The 17,488-nt window shown below is 40.8% G+C and overlaps 1 protein-coding gene across 1 annotated transcript; it reads left to right on the forward strand.

The window, feature by feature from the left end:
- Positions 1 to 771: 771 nt before the first annotated feature.
- Positions 772 to 14,095, forward strand: CAVIN2 (caveolae associated protein 2). Its single transcript, XM_003405952.3, has 2 exons — positions 772 to 1,623; positions 12,871 to 14,095. The coding sequence occupies exons 1-2, from the start codon at positions 1,141 to 1,143 to the stop codon at positions 13,651 to 13,653; spliced, it is 1,266 nt and encodes a 421-aa protein (XP_003406000.2). The 5' UTR covers positions 772 to 1,140; the 3' UTR covers positions 13,654 to 14,095.
- The last annotated feature ends 3,393 nt before the right edge of the window (positions 14,096 to 17,488 follow it).

The raw sequence follows: 17,488 nt of genomic DNA on the forward strand, positions 1-17,488 counted from the left end.
TTGAGAACAGGTGTGCCACTTCACTAAACAGGAATTTGGAAATGTCAAACATTAGAAGCACTTCAGAAACTCCAACTCAACCTTCCTGACAGGAACACTTCTGGGCACGTGTCAAGAATTGCCTTGCAGAGATAGGCATTTGAGAAAATCTCTCAGTACTACTTTGAGATTAAAAAACAAAACAAAACAAAAAAAACACAAATTAGCATAGCAGGTTCTCAAAGGGACAAAATTTTATTTTTATTTATTTTTTTAGTTTTTCCTTGTTCCATCTTACTGATATCTCAAAAGAAACCACATTTTTTAAAAAAGTCATTCAAAAAAAAAAAAAATCCATCTATTACATAACAGTCCATAACACCAGCCTTGCTTGTTTAAACCTAGCCCTGAAGTTCAGCCTCTTTCACCTGATCTTGCATCCTTAATTGAAACGGTAGGAAGAAGAATGGGGCTGTTTTCCCTTTCATTATCAGGGTTACTTCCATTCTTCTGGAAATGAAAACCTAATATACACACTTGGCTGCAAGTACCCTTTATACTGCCCCTACCCCCCCGGTAGGTCACAGCATTCTGCAGCCCAGCAGTCAGTTCTAGGGCAAATGCAAACAATACTTTCCGTTACAATAACTTGTATCCAGGAAAAAAAAAAAAAAAAAAAAAACAGGCACTCTGTAGCATAGCAGCCAGTGAAAAGTTTACTAGCTCTAGCCAATTGCGGACTGTGGAGCTGGGCCAAGTTAGCATGTTTTTCTCCGCCTCTAGATGAAGTCATGATTGAAATATGGCATTGAACTTGTTTTAAAAAGGGAAGGGGGGTAGGAAAGAAAAGCTGAACCTGCAGCAAAGTGTCCTGTGCTGAGGAGAACAGTTAGGAAGTGTTTGCAACGCTTCTGAACTCTGAGAGGTTCTCGTTCTGTAACCTTCACCTCCCACTGGGTGGGGTAGGACCTCTCAAAGCAGCTGGAATGCAGTTGCCCTAATCAGTGTAGCCAGTCTTTGCTTGTCTGAACCTCTGCTGATCCTGGAGAGCGGTGCCCTAAGCGCCACCAGCCGGCATCTCTCTGGCTCCCCTCGTCACCGCCCTTCTCACCTGAACAGGAAGACGCTCCCAGCCGGGAAGAAAGTGTCCACTGTTCAGTCATGGAAGAGGACGCTGCACAAGCCGAAAAGTTCCATCACCGAGGTGTTGACATGCGGCAGGAGAAACCATCAAACCCCAGCCCGGTGCCTTCCTCCACGCCGAGCCCCAGCCTGAACCTGGTGAGCACGGTGGAAGCCATCCGGGACAACTCGCAGGTGAATGCTGTCACCGTGCTCACGCTCCTGGACAAGTTGGTGAACATGCTGGACGCCGTGCAGGAGACCCAGCACAAGATGGAGCAGCGGCAGATCAGCCTGGAGGGTTCGGTGAAGGGCATCCAGAACGACCTCACCAAGCTCTGCAAGTACCAGGCCTCCACCAGCAACACGGTCAGCAAGCTGTTGGAGAAGTCCCGCAAGGTCAGTGCTCACACCCGGGCGGTCAAGGAGCGCATGGAGCGGCAGAGCGCGCAGGTGAAGCGGCTAGAGAACAACCACGCCCAGCTCCTCAAACGCAACCATTTCAAAGTGCTCATCTTCCAGGTCAGTGCCCTCAGCGGCCTCCTTGAACCCAGGCGGGGACTCCTCGACATTCGTGATCTCAGTTGTTCTGGCTCTTACAGTCATTTGTACATCTGTCCTGTCTGTCAGGGATCACACACACAGGCGTTGTCCCCTGTCTGCCTTCAGCAGGATAACGTGAAATCGGCACACAGGGGTGGGAATTTCCTAGGTCCCTGCAGCCTAAACCCAAGGCAGATGCCCGGGGGTTATCAGGCCGAGGGCATTTGTCAGCCAGCACCTGGATGAGGTCCATACACAAGTTGGGAAGGTGTGCAGGTGTGTGCACTGTAGTCAAATGCATATGTCTCTTTGCATTATGAACACGGGGCTGGGGCTGCAGCTGTTAGCAGGACAAGGCAAATTAATTCAGTGCCTGTTTATTAACTCTTTGTTGAAATGTAATCCTATGAGGTTTTTTGTGTTTTGTTTTAACCAAGTCAAACTCAGTATCGTTTCAGCTATTCCCATTCCAAGGGCTACTACCGGTGTTTTGAGGATTAACAACATATTGAGAACCATTTCCAGTAGAGTAGAGCTAGCCTTTTCCTTTTAAGACTTTTCGAGAGAAGCAATCTTGTTGAGTTCTTTTCTAGTAAATGATGCACTAAAAATATAGAGCATAATTCTTTACAAACACAGTAGCTATGACTCTCATTGCTCAAAGAGAACACAACTGTAAGGTAAAATAAAAGCAGTGTTCTCAGTTAGAGTCACAAAGCCTGGTCTTTGCTCCTTCAAATGTTGCTTGAGAATAAAAAGGCCACTTGATTTCTTTTTAATGCATCAATGATGCAATTAATGTAGCAAGAGGTTATTTGGGGACAGGGACGTTGCGTTGGGCTATTGTTCAGCCAAGTGGTGGGCATTTGTGAGTCCCAGGGCAGCCCTTCCGCCAGTGGAACCCAGCCAGCACAGAGCCCAGTAAGCGATCCCCATCCCCGCCCCAGGGCTGTCTCCTTGTGCCCAAGTGAATAAGAAAGGATTTCAAAGCTGTGGAGGGGAGAGGCTATAACATCACGATTGTGAAAGGCACACAGGGAGCTCCTTCATCACACAAGAGAGATTTAGAAATTCGAGGGAGCCTTCTTTTCCTAAACAAATCAGCCCTGCCAAGTTAGAACCTTAGCCTTCTTCCCCCCATAAAAGGAAAGCCTCCTATTGCTGCTTTTTTGAGGAAAAAAAAAAAATTATTATTTTTTTTTTTAAACCCTCAGGCAGCTGATGTCCTATACCTTGCAGGCTTTTTTTTAATTTTTTCTCTTTGCAGCCGGGAAAGTTTTCAGCTTTTAATGCAAATGGAATAGCTTTTGATGCACCAAATGAACTGAAAGGACAGAGATACTGCCGGTAACTGGGTCTTTCTTAGTCCGTATGAGATCCTCACTTTATTAGTCTGAAAGATATTAGAAATCTCCACTCTGAAGGCATTTCTCAGTTAAATACTGATCTCCAAACAAAACTAAGCAGGTAAAGAACTCTTTAAATCCAGGTCACCAAAGGAAATTTCCTTCCAGTGTAAATCATGCAGGTTATCTTTTGCCCCATCCCTCCGTTGTGGAGGGGGAAAAAATTATGTTTATCTACTAGAGGAAAATCAACAATTTGTTGGGACCAGATTTGTTTTGTTTTGCCGTGGATGTTCAGCAGATGTTGGGTGTGGCAAGGGATGGAGAGATAGGTGACTAGAAGCTCAAGAGGATTAGAAATTTGACTTAAAAAAAAAAAAACTGTTGGGGAACTTAAAGGGATGTGCTGTTGTTGAGACTGGACATAATCCCAATTTTGTCACATTAGATCGACAGGTGTGAAATTGCTGCCAGAAATGGTAGGAATTCTCCACATAGTAAGGAAAAGCTAACACGGGAATACTCAAGACCAAAGTAGAAACCAAGACGACCCAATGTAGTGTCGAGACTCCATTTTGGGCCCCTTAGCAAGCAGTCCCCAAGGACACTTTAAAGAGCATTTAGGAGGCAGGGAACTGGAAGGAAATAACTGGGCATCTCATAAGCCATGTCAGATCCTTTATTGGCCTAAATGTACTAGAAATCTCAACTCTCAAGGCATTGCAGGATGTTTATTTTGAAGAAAATATATATATATATATATATACATATATATATACATATATATATATACATATATATAAGAGTAGTCCCTCCACGGAAAGGTTGACCTCTTTCTCTTGACCCTTCTTAACATAGGACCTTCTATAGTAGTAATTATGCCATTGGATAAAATAATAACTTAGAAAGTAGTATATTCTATCAGTTGAAACAATAGATTTTGGGTTTGCACAGACATTGGTTCAAATTCTATGTCATCTTGCGCACATTTTGTAGCTTCTCCAAGTCTCTATTCTCATCTGTACACTGAGGATATTTCTAAGAGCCAAAAAATTTCTGAGCACTTAAAAGCCCTGCATACTCTGCTAAGTATCTTTATGTGCATTATCTGATCTGTCTCCAGTTTACACATGAGAATGCTGAGATTCAGGATGTTTATATCTTGTCAACTTATTTAGTTGGAAAGTGGTGGAGCTGGGATTCGAACTCATTCTTAGTTATCTAGTGCTCCTATAACAGAAACACCACAAGTGGATGGCTTTAACAAAGAGAAATTTATTGTCTCACAGTCTAGTAGGCTACAAGTCCAAATTCAGGGCATCAGCTCCAGGGGAAGGCTTTCTGTCTTTGCTGCCTCTGGGGGAAGGTCTTTCTCATCAATCTTCCCCTGGACTAGGAGCTTCTCTGAGCAGGAACCCAGGTCTAAAGGATGTGCTGTGCTCCCAGTGCTTCTTTCTTGGTGTTATGAGGTCCCCAATTCTCTGTTTACTTCCCTTTCCTTTTGTCTCTTGAGAGATAAAAGGTGGTGCTGGCCACACCCCAGGGAAACCCTGTTTACATTGGATCAGGGATGTGGCCTGAGCAAGGGTGTTACATCCCACCCTAATTCTCTTTAACATAAAATTACAATCACAAAATGGAGGACAACCACAGAATACTGGAAATCATGGCGTAACCAAGTTAATATACACATTTTTGGGGGGACATAATTCAATCCTTGACAATCATTTTAATTGATTTCAAAGCATGTGTCCTTATACACTAATGCTTCCTTCCTTGAATTGCCCTCATAGAGTAAGGAATAAATGAAATAACGTATTTAAAATCTTTAGCAGTGACTGGCACAGTGTAAGCAATCAATGAACAGAACCTACTACTGGGAGGATTTGAAATTCATTTGCCCAGAGAGGAGGCTACACCTTTGCTTGGTCAGAAGTATGACGCTTGCCTAAAACTGGCCCTACCCTACACAGGATCTTAAAACAGTTATGCTTTTTTTCAGTTGAGACTTATTAAAACACACATGCACACCATGTTGGAATCACCATGTCACTACCATTTCCATGAAAGCAAAGGACTCTGTCCAAAGGACCTATCTCTTCTAGTCTCTGAGTGGGGCCCTGGTTGCAAAGCAGTTAAGAACTCGGCTGCTAACCAAAAGCTTGGCAGTTCAAATCCACCAGCTGTTCTTTGGGAACTCTATGGGGTAGTTCTCTGTCCTGTAGAGTTACAATGAGTCAGAATCAACTTGAGGGCAACAGGTTTAGTCTCCGAGTGGTGCAAGTGGTTAATTTACTCTGCTGCAACCCAAAGATAGGAGGTTCAAGTCTACCTAGATGTGCCTCAGAAGATAGGCCTGGTGATCTACTTTCAAAAAATTAGCCATCGTAAACCCTATGGAACACAGTTCTACTCTGACATATGTGGGGCTGCCATGAGTCAAATTGGCTGGACAGAAACTGGTGGTGGTGGTGGTAGTAGCAACACAGTCTTGACAGTGTGGCAGAGGGTGGCTGTTTCCTAGCTAGACCTGCAGAGTGTAGAGGGCAGCTAATGTACTAGGTACTGTTGTGCATCTTCAAATAATTTATCACTCTCCATCCACTTGAACTCTATGCTGGACTTTGTCTTATTAAACCCATTGGTTTTCTAGTTTAAGACAAGATTTTAACGTGAACTTAGAGAATGAGGAAAGAAACTCTGTCACCTGACTTAAGCAGTCAGTACTGTAGTGTGTAGACCATTGTATTTCCAGTGTGTAAAATGCTGTCAGGACCTCTTAGAGCCTCCAAAATCTGCAGGTGTTTTTTGGTTGGTTGGTTGGCCAGACACATTTGTGTGTTTTTTTTTTTGTTTGTTTGTTTTTTAATTCCATCTGTCCTCCTCAAAACATGTATTTATTTATTTAAGCCTGTGCTGATCTTTACAACATTGTTGTAGCTATGAAATATCTAATTCCCTAGCAATTACTTCAAATTATAACCGGCAGTATCTAAAAATGAAGAGACATTCATCTCCCTTTGAGCAATAAAATAAATTTTAAAATCCTTGTTAAATTCAGCACCTTTCCTTTTAATTTTTTTAAAGCTTAAGATCAATGTTTGATTCAAAATACTATGGCATGACCCAGCATAAATGAAATAAAGCTCAAGGGGTTGCTGCTCGAAAGGCAGATGGTAACGAAAGACTAATGTTTTGCCTGTAAGTATGGCTATCTTTCCGTAAAAATAGAATTTGTCCAGAAAATCGATGAATTTACAGTCAAGAGGACATTTTCTGTGTTGATTGAAGAGCCTAGAAATTCCAGGTAACTGGCCCTGAGGGTGTGGTGCCCACTTAGGTCCTCATTAGGTTCTAGTAATGATTATTTGAAAATGGAGCTTGGGAAGAATTTCAAACCCAGAGTACTCATAGACAGCTTACGCTTTCATCCACATAAAATTGCCACACTGGAAAAAAAAAAAAAATTGCCACACTGGGTGAAAAGAGTAGAAAGGTTAGATATTTGCAGTGGAGACATCTCCGGAGATTTGAGGCCATGAATGTATTCAAATATTCATCGTTTGGGTTCCCTCCATGAGATCAGAATTTTGGAAGAGTGTTACAAAGTGTAACATCTTCAGACTATTTTAAAATTGATTTTTTTTTTAAGACTGTACTTTCTCTACCTAAAGCCACTGCTCTGAAAACTGTTAAATACAGACTTGAAAGAAATGGGGATATAGATAATCAAAGACAGCTTTATGTGACAGACTCACGATGTTTACATCACATTGATTACAGTTTCCATAATGGGATATTGGTTTGGAGCTGCTACTTATCCAGTGCTCTTTTAGCTTATGAGATAAACAAAATACTAGTTCTTATTGTTATTATTTACACGTATTGGATGTCAGCACTGCCCCAGGCTCTTTAAGTGAATAACTGATTATTGTTGGTATTTCTTCAAAAGGATCATTACTTCTCTCGTATAATAAAAGCTAGACTCTATCTCAGATGCAGCCATTCCGGATAAATGCTGCCCTGTCCATTGTTTTGTTATCCGTATCTGTTTGAATGGAATAAATGAAAAATGTTCCTCAACGCAACTCAGGTCCTGTAGTTTTGATTCTCACTTAAAACAAAACATATTTGGCATTAGTACACGATGGGATCACATCTGCAATTAATTTTTTTATGGGGTTTAGGTTAATACCACAGAACCAAATATGTCCCATCCAGAAAGCACCTTAAGAATCATTTAGTTTAACCTCATCTTATATCAAGGAAGCAGAGGCCCTACAAAACAAAGTGACTAGCAAGGTTTCATTTTATTAATAATAGAAATTATAGAACTGAATTATGAAATGAGTAAAACAAACACTATAATCCCACTATGGTGAAGTTCATGTTTACAGGTTTCTTACATCAGTTTTTAAATAATTCAGTGTGATTTGTTTGTTTTGTATTTTTTTTTAATGTGAAACAAAAAACACTTAACCAGTGTGATCTTAAAAAGGAATTGAACCCTTGACAACGCTGAAAAATAATGAAACCTTGAAATCCTCCAGAATGTGAAAGACTGCTCAGGGATCATAACTAATGCATTTTATTCTTATGGCTTGCTGATTCCACCGACAGCTGCCTTAGGGGTGCAATCTAATCAATGGCTTTATCCACTCGGCAATCTCTACCTCAGAAACACAAATTGGAGAAAACCATCAATGTGTAAAAGAGACCTATAAATCAGAATGTCAGGTGGGCTTAGATCCATTTTAATAACTGGTATTTGGAGATTATTGAATAAAACATCCCACAGACACAAATTTATGGTCCTTATAGCCCTGGCAGCACAGTGGTTAAAGTGCTCGGCTGCTAACCCAAAATTCAGCAATTCGAGCCTACCAGCTGCTCCACGGGAGAAAGATGTGGCAGTCTGTTTCTGTGAAGATATACATCCTTGGGAACTTCATGGGGCAGTTCTATTCTGTCCTACAGGGTCACTTAGAGTCAGAATGGACTCGATGGCAGTGGGTTTGATTTTTGGTTTATATCCCTCTAGGATGCCACCACACCCCTGTGGGAATGTAAAAGTCTTGGTTATTTTCTTCTAACAACAGGGATGGTAAGTTAGTGACAGGAGTCACTTCAAGCTTTTAAATGACTTACCGTAGATTTCCTTTTCTAATGCTAGTCCTAGAGTCACCTTCTCTTTAAAGTGTTCATATCTGTGTATGTGCAAAGAGGATTGGCTTCCATGGGACCCAACCCAAGGAGTGCCCAGCATGTTGGCAAGTTCCTCTGTGTTGATATCTATGTGCATGATGGGGACTCTTAGTTCACAAGAATCAATATAAACAGCAACCAAGATAAAGTGCAAGGAAAAATGCCACTTCTGAAGAGTTCTTTCCATTCCTTTTCTCTTCTATTGGTCAAGCATATCATTCATGTATGTTTGAACGGTGCTGTTTAATTCTCTGTTCCTTTGAAAAATTCCTAAGGGTCCTTGTGAAGGGTTAAAACCAGGAGCAGCTGTATCAGCGGAGGTTGAAGACCTTTTTGCAAATTAATCTGCAGGCCAGGTAGTCAGCTGCTCCTGGGTGGCTCCACTGGGTAAAACTGCCCAGAGGAGCAATGCAGCCTGCAAGGGACTCATTCCACTGCCACCCACTGCATAGTGCCAATTTAAGGAGCCATAAGCTCTTTATGGAAACGCTGGTGGCTTAGTGGTTAAGAGGTACAACTGCTAACCAAAAGGTTGGCAGTTCAAATCCACCAGGCGCTCCTTGGAAACCCTGTGGGACAGTTCTACTCTGTCCTATAGGGTCACTACGAGTCAGAATTGACTCGAGAGCAATGGGTTTGGTTTGGGGTTTTTTTAAAGCCGCATATAGGTACATATGGAACTAGCATAAGTAGGAGGTGACAAAGTTGAGGATGTATACTTGATTTTCTCCTAGAAAGAGCCATCAATCTTGGAATCTGTAAGAGAAAGCATATCAAAAGCATTACAACAGGAGGCTGAAGGCAGAAGTGTCACCACACTTGCAGGCATATGAAATATACAGTGTGTCCATGAGAAGTGTGAAAGAGGGCTGAGTGCAGGGACACCTGTGCAGGTGAGCCTGGGGGATGCAAGATAGCATAGTTACAGAGGATCCACCATCTGACGTTCAAATTGAATACCTGAAATACACCCTAAAATCACTCCTTTGGCAAACACCATGCATATATTTTACACGAAAGAATGGAAACTATCAGAATCTGATTTTTCTGCTACTAGAAAGTTAGAAAGTTAACATCTACATATGCTTGGACATTCACAAATTCATGCATGAAAACAAAAGGTGCACCATCAGAGTGGAAGCCATAAGAAGCCACCAAATAAATACTGTCCAGTACACAGAACATAAAATACTGCTTGAGTAATTAAAATGACAGCAGAAGCATAGCAGTGAGCCAAGAAGACATTTATCTCACTTCTTTCTGGTTGCACAAAGACACGTCCAACTCACCCTGGATTATCCCACTGGGTTTATTTTCATATTTTGCATCAAAGAGCTCTTCTATAAAATTCCCTGGCATTTTACAAAAGATTTCCACTTAACAGTAACTACGATTTTTTAAATAATAAAATTAGAGAAAAAGCTATGAGATTATTAGTTTGATTCTTTTGAAGTATGGTTATTAAGTCTACCTTTTGTTGAGGGTGAAGAAAGGGAAGTTAACCAATTTACAACCTTTGATTATCCTGAGAGATTATATTATGCAAAATGTACCCCTTCTCTGATAACCACAGGTTTTGTTTTTGTTGTTTTTTTTTTTTAATTTGCAACCTGAATTTCTACCTTTCTCACTAAGGACTTTTAATAACATTTCACTGAACTCTTGGTTTCTTCCTTTCCAGCAGCATCTCCTGTCAAACCTTCATAGCCCTCTTGTCAAACCCCATAGTAATTTTGCTTCTGGACAAAGCAGCAAGGCCCCAACTGTTTCTGTAATCTTCATCCAAAAACAAAAACCAAACCCATTGCCACCGAGTCAGTTCTAACTCATATCAACCCTATAGGACAAAGTAGAACTGCCCCCATAGGGTTTCAAGGCTGTAAATCTTTATGGAAGCAGATTGCCACATCTCCCTCCTATGGAGCAGCTGGTAGGTTTGAACTGCCCTCCTTTGCATCAGCAACCAAGCTCTTAACCACTGTGCTACAGGGCTCCTTAATCCTTACCCACTGAGAATAAATTCCTTCTTAAAAATGGAAACCTTTGCCCCCTTAGCCTTAGGTTCACCTGATTCCTCAGCGGAAGCAGCAGTCAGCAAACTCCCTTCCAGCCTGTTTCCTCATGTAGTCCTCAAGCCTGACCAACAGAAGCCTGATCTCCGCTCAAGCCACCCTCATGTCTTTCTGAAAAATGCACTTTACCAACACACACTCATTCAATAAGTATCTGTTGAGCGAAGCACTGTTCTAGGCACTGAAGCACAGCACTGGACAAAAGAGATTAAAAAAAAAAAAAAAAATCCCCACCCTGTAGAGAGGGTATTCCACTGAAACACAGGCAACAGCAATTTGAAACATGGGAAGGTTGCTCTCTGTAAAAGTCTGTGTCATAAACGACTCATGGAAATCCCATATTTCATTCAGGTCATACATACTGTGCTCCTGACACTTTCCATGACATTCAAAATGGGAGGGTGTGGAGAGGGCTTTGGGAAGCAATATGGATGTCTTCGTTATAACAAGAATTCTAGTTAACCAGACTTTCTGTGTTTTCTTTTCCCCCCAAGACTTTATCCTTTCTTTCTAACTAATTATGGAAAGAACTCTGGTGTGAGTATATGTGTATGGGGGGGGGGGGGGCGCACAGGACTGTATCTTTTAATTATGCCATCCAGTGGTTAATAAGGAGAGAGATTTTTGAGTTTCTTTACAATATCAGAAATTTGTTCTTTTAATCTTTGTACTAGAAAGTTAGAAATATGCAGTCATACCGTTAGGGCATATTTTGGATCATAAATCAATACTATTAACTTTTCAGTCAAAAATTGGAAAACGAGGACAAGTTCATGCCATTAACATGAACTTTGCATGAAATTTAGATTCCAAATAGACTCTTAAAGTCATTAAATCCAGTTAATTTTCTAACTGTTGAGAGTTCAATGGGTAGCCCAAGATATAATCAGGTAACACCGAGGCACTGGTTGAAGCAGGGGCTTAAGTGGGCTCTGGAGCCTTGCCCGCCTCTGGCCTTTCTCTGGAACTCCTGCTTTCCCTGGGAGTGTAGTTTTGAAAGCTGCTAGTCTAGATCAAACTTTCTTGTTCTGAGGCCCAAGGAGGTTAAGTTATTTGCTGAAGGCCACACAGCTATTTAGCTATACAGCAGAGAAAGACTGAGGCTCGGGCCTCCTGCTTCACAGTCTTCCTACTATATCCTTTTTTTTTCTTAATGACAATGTGGAGACACCTTGCTGGCTGGTTCTCATTTTTCCATACCCGGTCTGTAAAAAAACAAAACAGTACCATCGAGTCGATTCTGACTCATAGTGGCCCTGTAGGACAGGGTGGAACTGCCCCATAGGGCTTCCAAGGCTGTAATCTTTACAGGTGTAGACTGCCACATGCTTCTCCCACAGGGCAGCTGGTGGGTTCGAACTGCAACCGTTTGGTTAGCAACCAAGTGCTTTAACGACTGCGCCACCAGGGCTTCTTCATTTTCCAACAAAGAAAAATAAAAAAATCAAAAGGATTCCTATGCTGTGCGGCTCAAGTCTGTCTAAATCCCAATCTCTCCATTTAGTAACCTTAAGACACTACCTCCCTTGCACTCTGGAGGCAGGTTTATTGGCTCTGCTCCATGAGCAAAGGATCTTAGTCTGTGTGCCAAGAAGCTAGAGGGAAAGTGTGCTGGGAATAGCAAAAGGGTCATGTTCCTGAGCCGCTGTCTTCACCTTATCTTGGATGGAGGTGGGAGCTGATGTAGTCGTGCCTAAGGATGTCCTGTTTAACAACAGAGGCTTGATAAACTCATCCTGCCGGTGTAATCCCGACTCCCCACCTCCCCTGACTAACCCACAAAGGACAGCCTGAACCACTGTAGCTTCACGATGGCCCGCAATAAAGCTAGCCCTTGCTTCTTTTGCTCTAAAATTATGACTGGAGCAAAATGAGTCTACACGTTTGAGCAAATGCTAAGGCTGACCATACTTTGCCTTCTAGTTGGTTAGGGAAACTAATCAAGGTTTTACATGATGTCTGAACACTTGAGGGCTTCCCGTTTCTCTGTCCTGCCCCCATCTTTTGTCTTCCGACTGACCCTCAGGCTCTTTCGTAGTGGAATTTTGGCAGCAGCAGAGCCTTCTGACCTGGAAGTAGCTAGGAAAAAGCAGGCATCTGGGTTCATAGTAACTTACTTTAGCTTGCTTATCTAGGCAGTATCCTGGTCTATCTGAGCGGCAGTCCACTCCTCCCCCGCCCCCCCATCACTGATATCCCTCTAGCCAGCATCCCTTAGGATATGCCCAACACGCAGCCCTTGGCCTTATTCAGCCTGGAGGAATAACTTGACCAGTTTAGAATTAACTCTTCCTGTTCTAAAACACTGAAGCCACAAGCAATTTGTTTCTATCACGTTTGTATCACAAAAATAACCCATAACCCATTGCAGTCGAGTCATTCCGACTCAGAGCGACCCTACTGGATAGAGTAAAACTGCCCCATTGGGGTTTCCAAGGAGCGGCTGGTGGATTCCAACTGCAGGTCGTTTGGTTAGCAGCCTAACCCTTAACCACTGCGACACCAGGGCTCCATCACAAAAAATACATACACACAAATTACAGCAGTTCAGGACTATCTGTGAAATGGTTATTAACATGAAACCTAATTGCCCCTATTTCCAGGAAGAAAACGAGATCCCTGCCAGCGTGTTTGTGAAAGAGCCAGTCTCCGGCCCTGCGGAAGGAAAGGAGGAGCTCGCTGATGAAAACAAGTCCCTGGAGGAAACCTTGCACACAGTGGACCTCTCATCAGATGACGAATTGCCCCATGATGAAGAGGCCCTAGAAGACAATGTCGAGGAGAAGACGGAAGAAAGCAGAGCAGAGAAAATAAAAAAATCCAGCCTCAGGAAAGTGGATAGCCTCAAGAAAGCATTTTCACGCCAGAACATCGAGAAAAAGATGAACAAGCTGGGGACAAAGATCGTATCTGTAGAGAGGAGAGAGAAGATTAAGAAATCTCTCACTTCCAATCATCAGAAAAGCTCCTCAGGAAAAAGCTCCCCCTTCAAGGTTTCTCCCCTCAGTTTCAGTAAAAAGAAAGTCCGAGAAGCAGAAAGCCCCGCAGAAAATGAGACCAAATCCGAAGGCACGCCTGGCAGTGAACAGATGCTGAATGACCACGAGGAGAGCTCGGTTGCAGAGGGTCTTTCTGAAGCATCATTGGCAGAAGAGAAGAACGCAGAGGAGGATGCTGACAGGGTGGCCTTGAGAGGGAGTAACTCAGGGATGGACAGTAACATCGACTTAACAATTGTAGAAGATGAAGAAGAGGAGGCAGTGGCCCTGGAATATGCGCAGAAGACGCGCTATGAGGACCGCTACATGGGAACCCCGGAGGAGACAGAGAGGTCGGATGAGGAACCTGTGCAGCCAGCTGTGCTCCAGGTGGACCAGACCGTCTAGGCGCACAGCCCGCTGGGCCCAGGCTGTCATTTTGGTTAAGTGGGTAACCAGAACCTAGAAACAAACGCTTGCACATATCTAGCAGTACCGACTCACTACCCTGTACTTGTTCAGTCAGTAGTAATTTATTACATAGTAACAGAGTACACGTGACCAAGATTTACTATGAAAGCAATGTGTCAGGGGCTCACTTCTTTTTAACTTGCTCTTAGGTTCTATTTATGTAGAATCTCTCCAAGTTTTGCCAGGAAGAGGAAATGGAATAGTTGAAAAATACTAGTCAATTTGGCTTAGTTAGAAAAACCAGAGGATACTTAAGATACTAGTCATGGAATGTGATTCTTTTTTTTTTTTTTTTTTTTTGGTCACTCCATAAGCTTGCTGAATAATTACCAGTAATATATTGCATTTCCACAGTAGTCTGTGAATCTAATTATTATTCTTTAAGTGTGTGATATATAATATGCATATGTTTTTAATCTAAAGACAACTACTTTATATTTTAAAAAAGAAGCATCTAAAAAAGGTAGGAGACAATGCTCAGTTGGTTATTCATTTAATAGAAGCTGTTGTTTATTGTAAATGAAGGGAAAATTGGAAGACTTTTAATAATTCATTAGTGAAGTAAGATACGTAGGAAAGTCAGGACTCTTAGAAAAAAGAAGGAAAAGTCAAAAAATAAGAGAAACAAGAAAAGAATGCCAAAGAGAATGACGAACAAAGAGAGAAAAAACTATCTGCTTAAAAATAAAATATTTACAATATTAGTATTGTATTTCACTCTTTAAATAACAATACTAAAAAAAAAAAAAAAAGATGTTCATATATCCTGGAATAATATGTCATCACAGTATTTTTTACTCTCTAATATTTTCAAATAATATAACAAATACATTTTACAGTGTTAAAGCTAGGTTTGTTAATAAATGAAGATAGTACAAATACTTCTCTAAGGAAGTTCAAAAGGATGCTGTCTCTTTAACATTGGAATGAATATAAGTCTGTGAATACTAACTAATATATACTGCCTTTTGTAAGAAGCTGGATCTTAGTATTCTTTAATGTTTTCCAAATTTGAAATAATGCTTACACTCCAAATGGTGCATTTTAGATTTATAAGATCTTAAAATCAACAGGCTTGGGGAGGCAAGGATTCTCTTTTTTCCTTATTTGTAGATAATGGTAATTTCATTCCAGATCATATTACATTTAGATATTAGCCTCACAGAACATTAATTTTTTTTTTTAACTTCTTAAAGCATACTAGTGTTTGTGTGTATGTACACAATTATTCAGACAGGGTAATTTTTACTGCTGCCTAACATGCTAAAATACTGCTTTGTCTATTTTTAATTACAAAATTCTAATGTTTCAAGAAAATTATTAAAGTGTAGTTTAAAGACTGGTGGCCCTAGGGAGGAAATTCCCTGCATTTAGTATATACCACAATAAATAACCTTACAAATATAAGTAACCAAGACAATATTAACAAACTATGCTTTGTTCTAATCAAAGGTATAGGATTAACAAACGTATTGATAGTATAACCTACATCTTATTTTGCAATAGTGTAACCTCAAATATTGGACTGTTGGACTAACAATGACTGTGTTAAAGAAGACGAAATAAACCAAAAATAAAAAAGTATATTACAATGTCAGTTTTTTTTGCAGAACAATTTTAGAACAAGCAGAAAGAATTGATTTTTAAACTCTACTCCAAACATAGCAGAAATGTTGATTGTTTCAGTCCTGATTTCCCCTAATAACTCTGCTTTCTTTTTTCCCTGATCTCATTTAGAAATCCAAGTCTCATTCTTCAAGTTTAACTTTCTGACATCACCTTGCCAGATCTGGAGAGCATCTGAATTTATTGCAGCAGCTTGATGAATTTGATAGTTCCATCTGCATTTTTATTGTATTGTAGCAGATCTTATAATAACTTAAATCGTCCTGCGAACATAAATGTATTGAACTATACGTTCAGTTTATTCACGCAGATAAACCTTTGTCTTCTTCAATGTCATATACTTGGAAGAAGACTTAATTCTACTCACGGCCCAAAGCCTGCCTGTTTAACCTTTATGGGGTTGCTGTCACTTCTTTCAGCTGAGGAGTTGGAAGATCCAGAGCTGATAGAATGTTTACATTTCCTTTTTGAAAATGCTTATTTCATTTGTTGTCATAAACTAGCTGCATGTCAGTGGAAAACTGCAAACATTTTTTTTAGGTTTTACTGACAATCGCTTTATTCTATGTTCCACATTCGAAGAATTAAAATCCTAAGCAATAAAAGAGAGAATTAGGCCAAATAATTGTTTGAAAACACATACTCTAGTGATTAGAGGCAGCAGCAATTGTGGAAATGGAAGCTATTCATTCTGTATTATTGTTGAATTATTTGCGTACTGGTGAGACTGCAATGTCCTCAAATTAGATATGTCTTCTTCCCACCCATCCAATAACCCATTCCCAACTTCGTGTGCCTGGAGCTCAAGAACTGGATTAGTTTTCCCCAAAGATTGGTTATACGTTAATAAGAACTGAGATCCGTATCCTAGAAATATAATTCAAGAGTAAGAAGTGTCTATTACGTGTATTACAAATCTCACAGAAATATAGCAAAGATGTCATTTTTCTGCAATGTCTTACTTTAAACATATATTTCAACAGTAATTTTTTTTCTCTTTCCACTAAGCAATCTAGGGTATGGCTGAATTACTGGTTCTTTTTATACATTAAAAAAGAAAGAAAGAAAAAGACCAAGCCTAAGATCAGTTCTGCACAAAACAAAGTTTTCTGACATTTGTTGTATAATGAAACCCCAGAACGTTTCTGCTTGTAGCAATGCTTATCCAGAAGGGCAAGGTTTGGCCCTCATGCGTTTCAGCTCCCTATCAGGAAACTAGAGGCCCCTGCAACAGAGCCAAGCTGCTAGTGTAAGAAAGGTTATAATGAAAGTCATTTTCTCCATTAAGACACTAATGCCCAGGCCCAGTTAATTCCTGCTCGAAAGTTTCTTTACTGCCCTACAGCCCAAATCTAAGTGATTTTATATCGGAGATCGGGAGTAGGAGGAATTGAAGTACAGGCAACAATCATTATTAAGAGTTCCATAGCAACCACAGGTCTTTTCCTAAAAATGAAGACTCTGACACTGCAAAACAAGCTTCAGATGAAATTGGCATTGTGACCTATGTATTCTGCTTGAGCTGGGTGTCTAGATAAAGACTTCTGCAGCCAGGAGCTCATTCCTAAAGGGAATAGGCAGCAACTCGCATTATTAAAGGCACATTCTTCTTATTTCTTTTTTACCATCACATTATCCTACAGTATTTGAAACTAAAATTATTTTTAACTCTCCTCACAAACTACCCTAGTGCTCCAATTAAGCAGTCAGACCTTTAGCAGAACAGCTTGATGTTCATACATTTAAACACTTTCTATAGTAAAATCAATTCATCAAGTATTTATTGAGCCATGCAACCTTTACTCACCCCGTTTGTTCAATTACTTACTGCCCAAATCAGTTCTGTTCATTCTGTTGAACATAGGGTCGCTGTGAGTTGGAACTGACTTGACGGCACCTGACAACAACAACGAAAATATCAGTACAGCACAGCTTGGGGAAAGGGAATATTTGATGGCTTACTTTATACCAGGCAAGGCACTCTAATGGCCACCAACACTGTGTACCTACCAAGAACTCTGCTGGGAGTCCTTGGATAGTGCAAACAATTAACATACTCAGCTGCTAACGGAAAGGTTGGAGGTTCAAGGCTACCCAGAAGTTCTTTGGGAGAAAGGCCTGGTTATCTACTTCTGAAAAATCAGCC

Source organism: Loxodonta africana, chromosome 6, assembly GCF_030014295.1.
Source record: "Loxodonta africana isolate mLoxAfr1 chromosome 6, mLoxAfr1.hap2, whole genome shotgun sequence".
Lineage (NCBI taxonomy): Eukaryota > Metazoa > Chordata > Mammalia > Proboscidea > Elephantidae > Loxodonta > Loxodonta africana.

Coding starts and splice junctions, on each gene's coding strand:
- CAVIN2 (XM_003405952.3), top strand. CDS start 1,141: ATGGAAGAGGACGCTGCACAAGCCGAAAAGTTCCATCACCGAGGTGTT. Junction 1,624..12,870: donor TCAAAGTGCTCATCTTCCAG/GTCAGTGCCCTC, acceptor CCCTATTTCCAG/GAAGAAAACGAGATCCCTGC.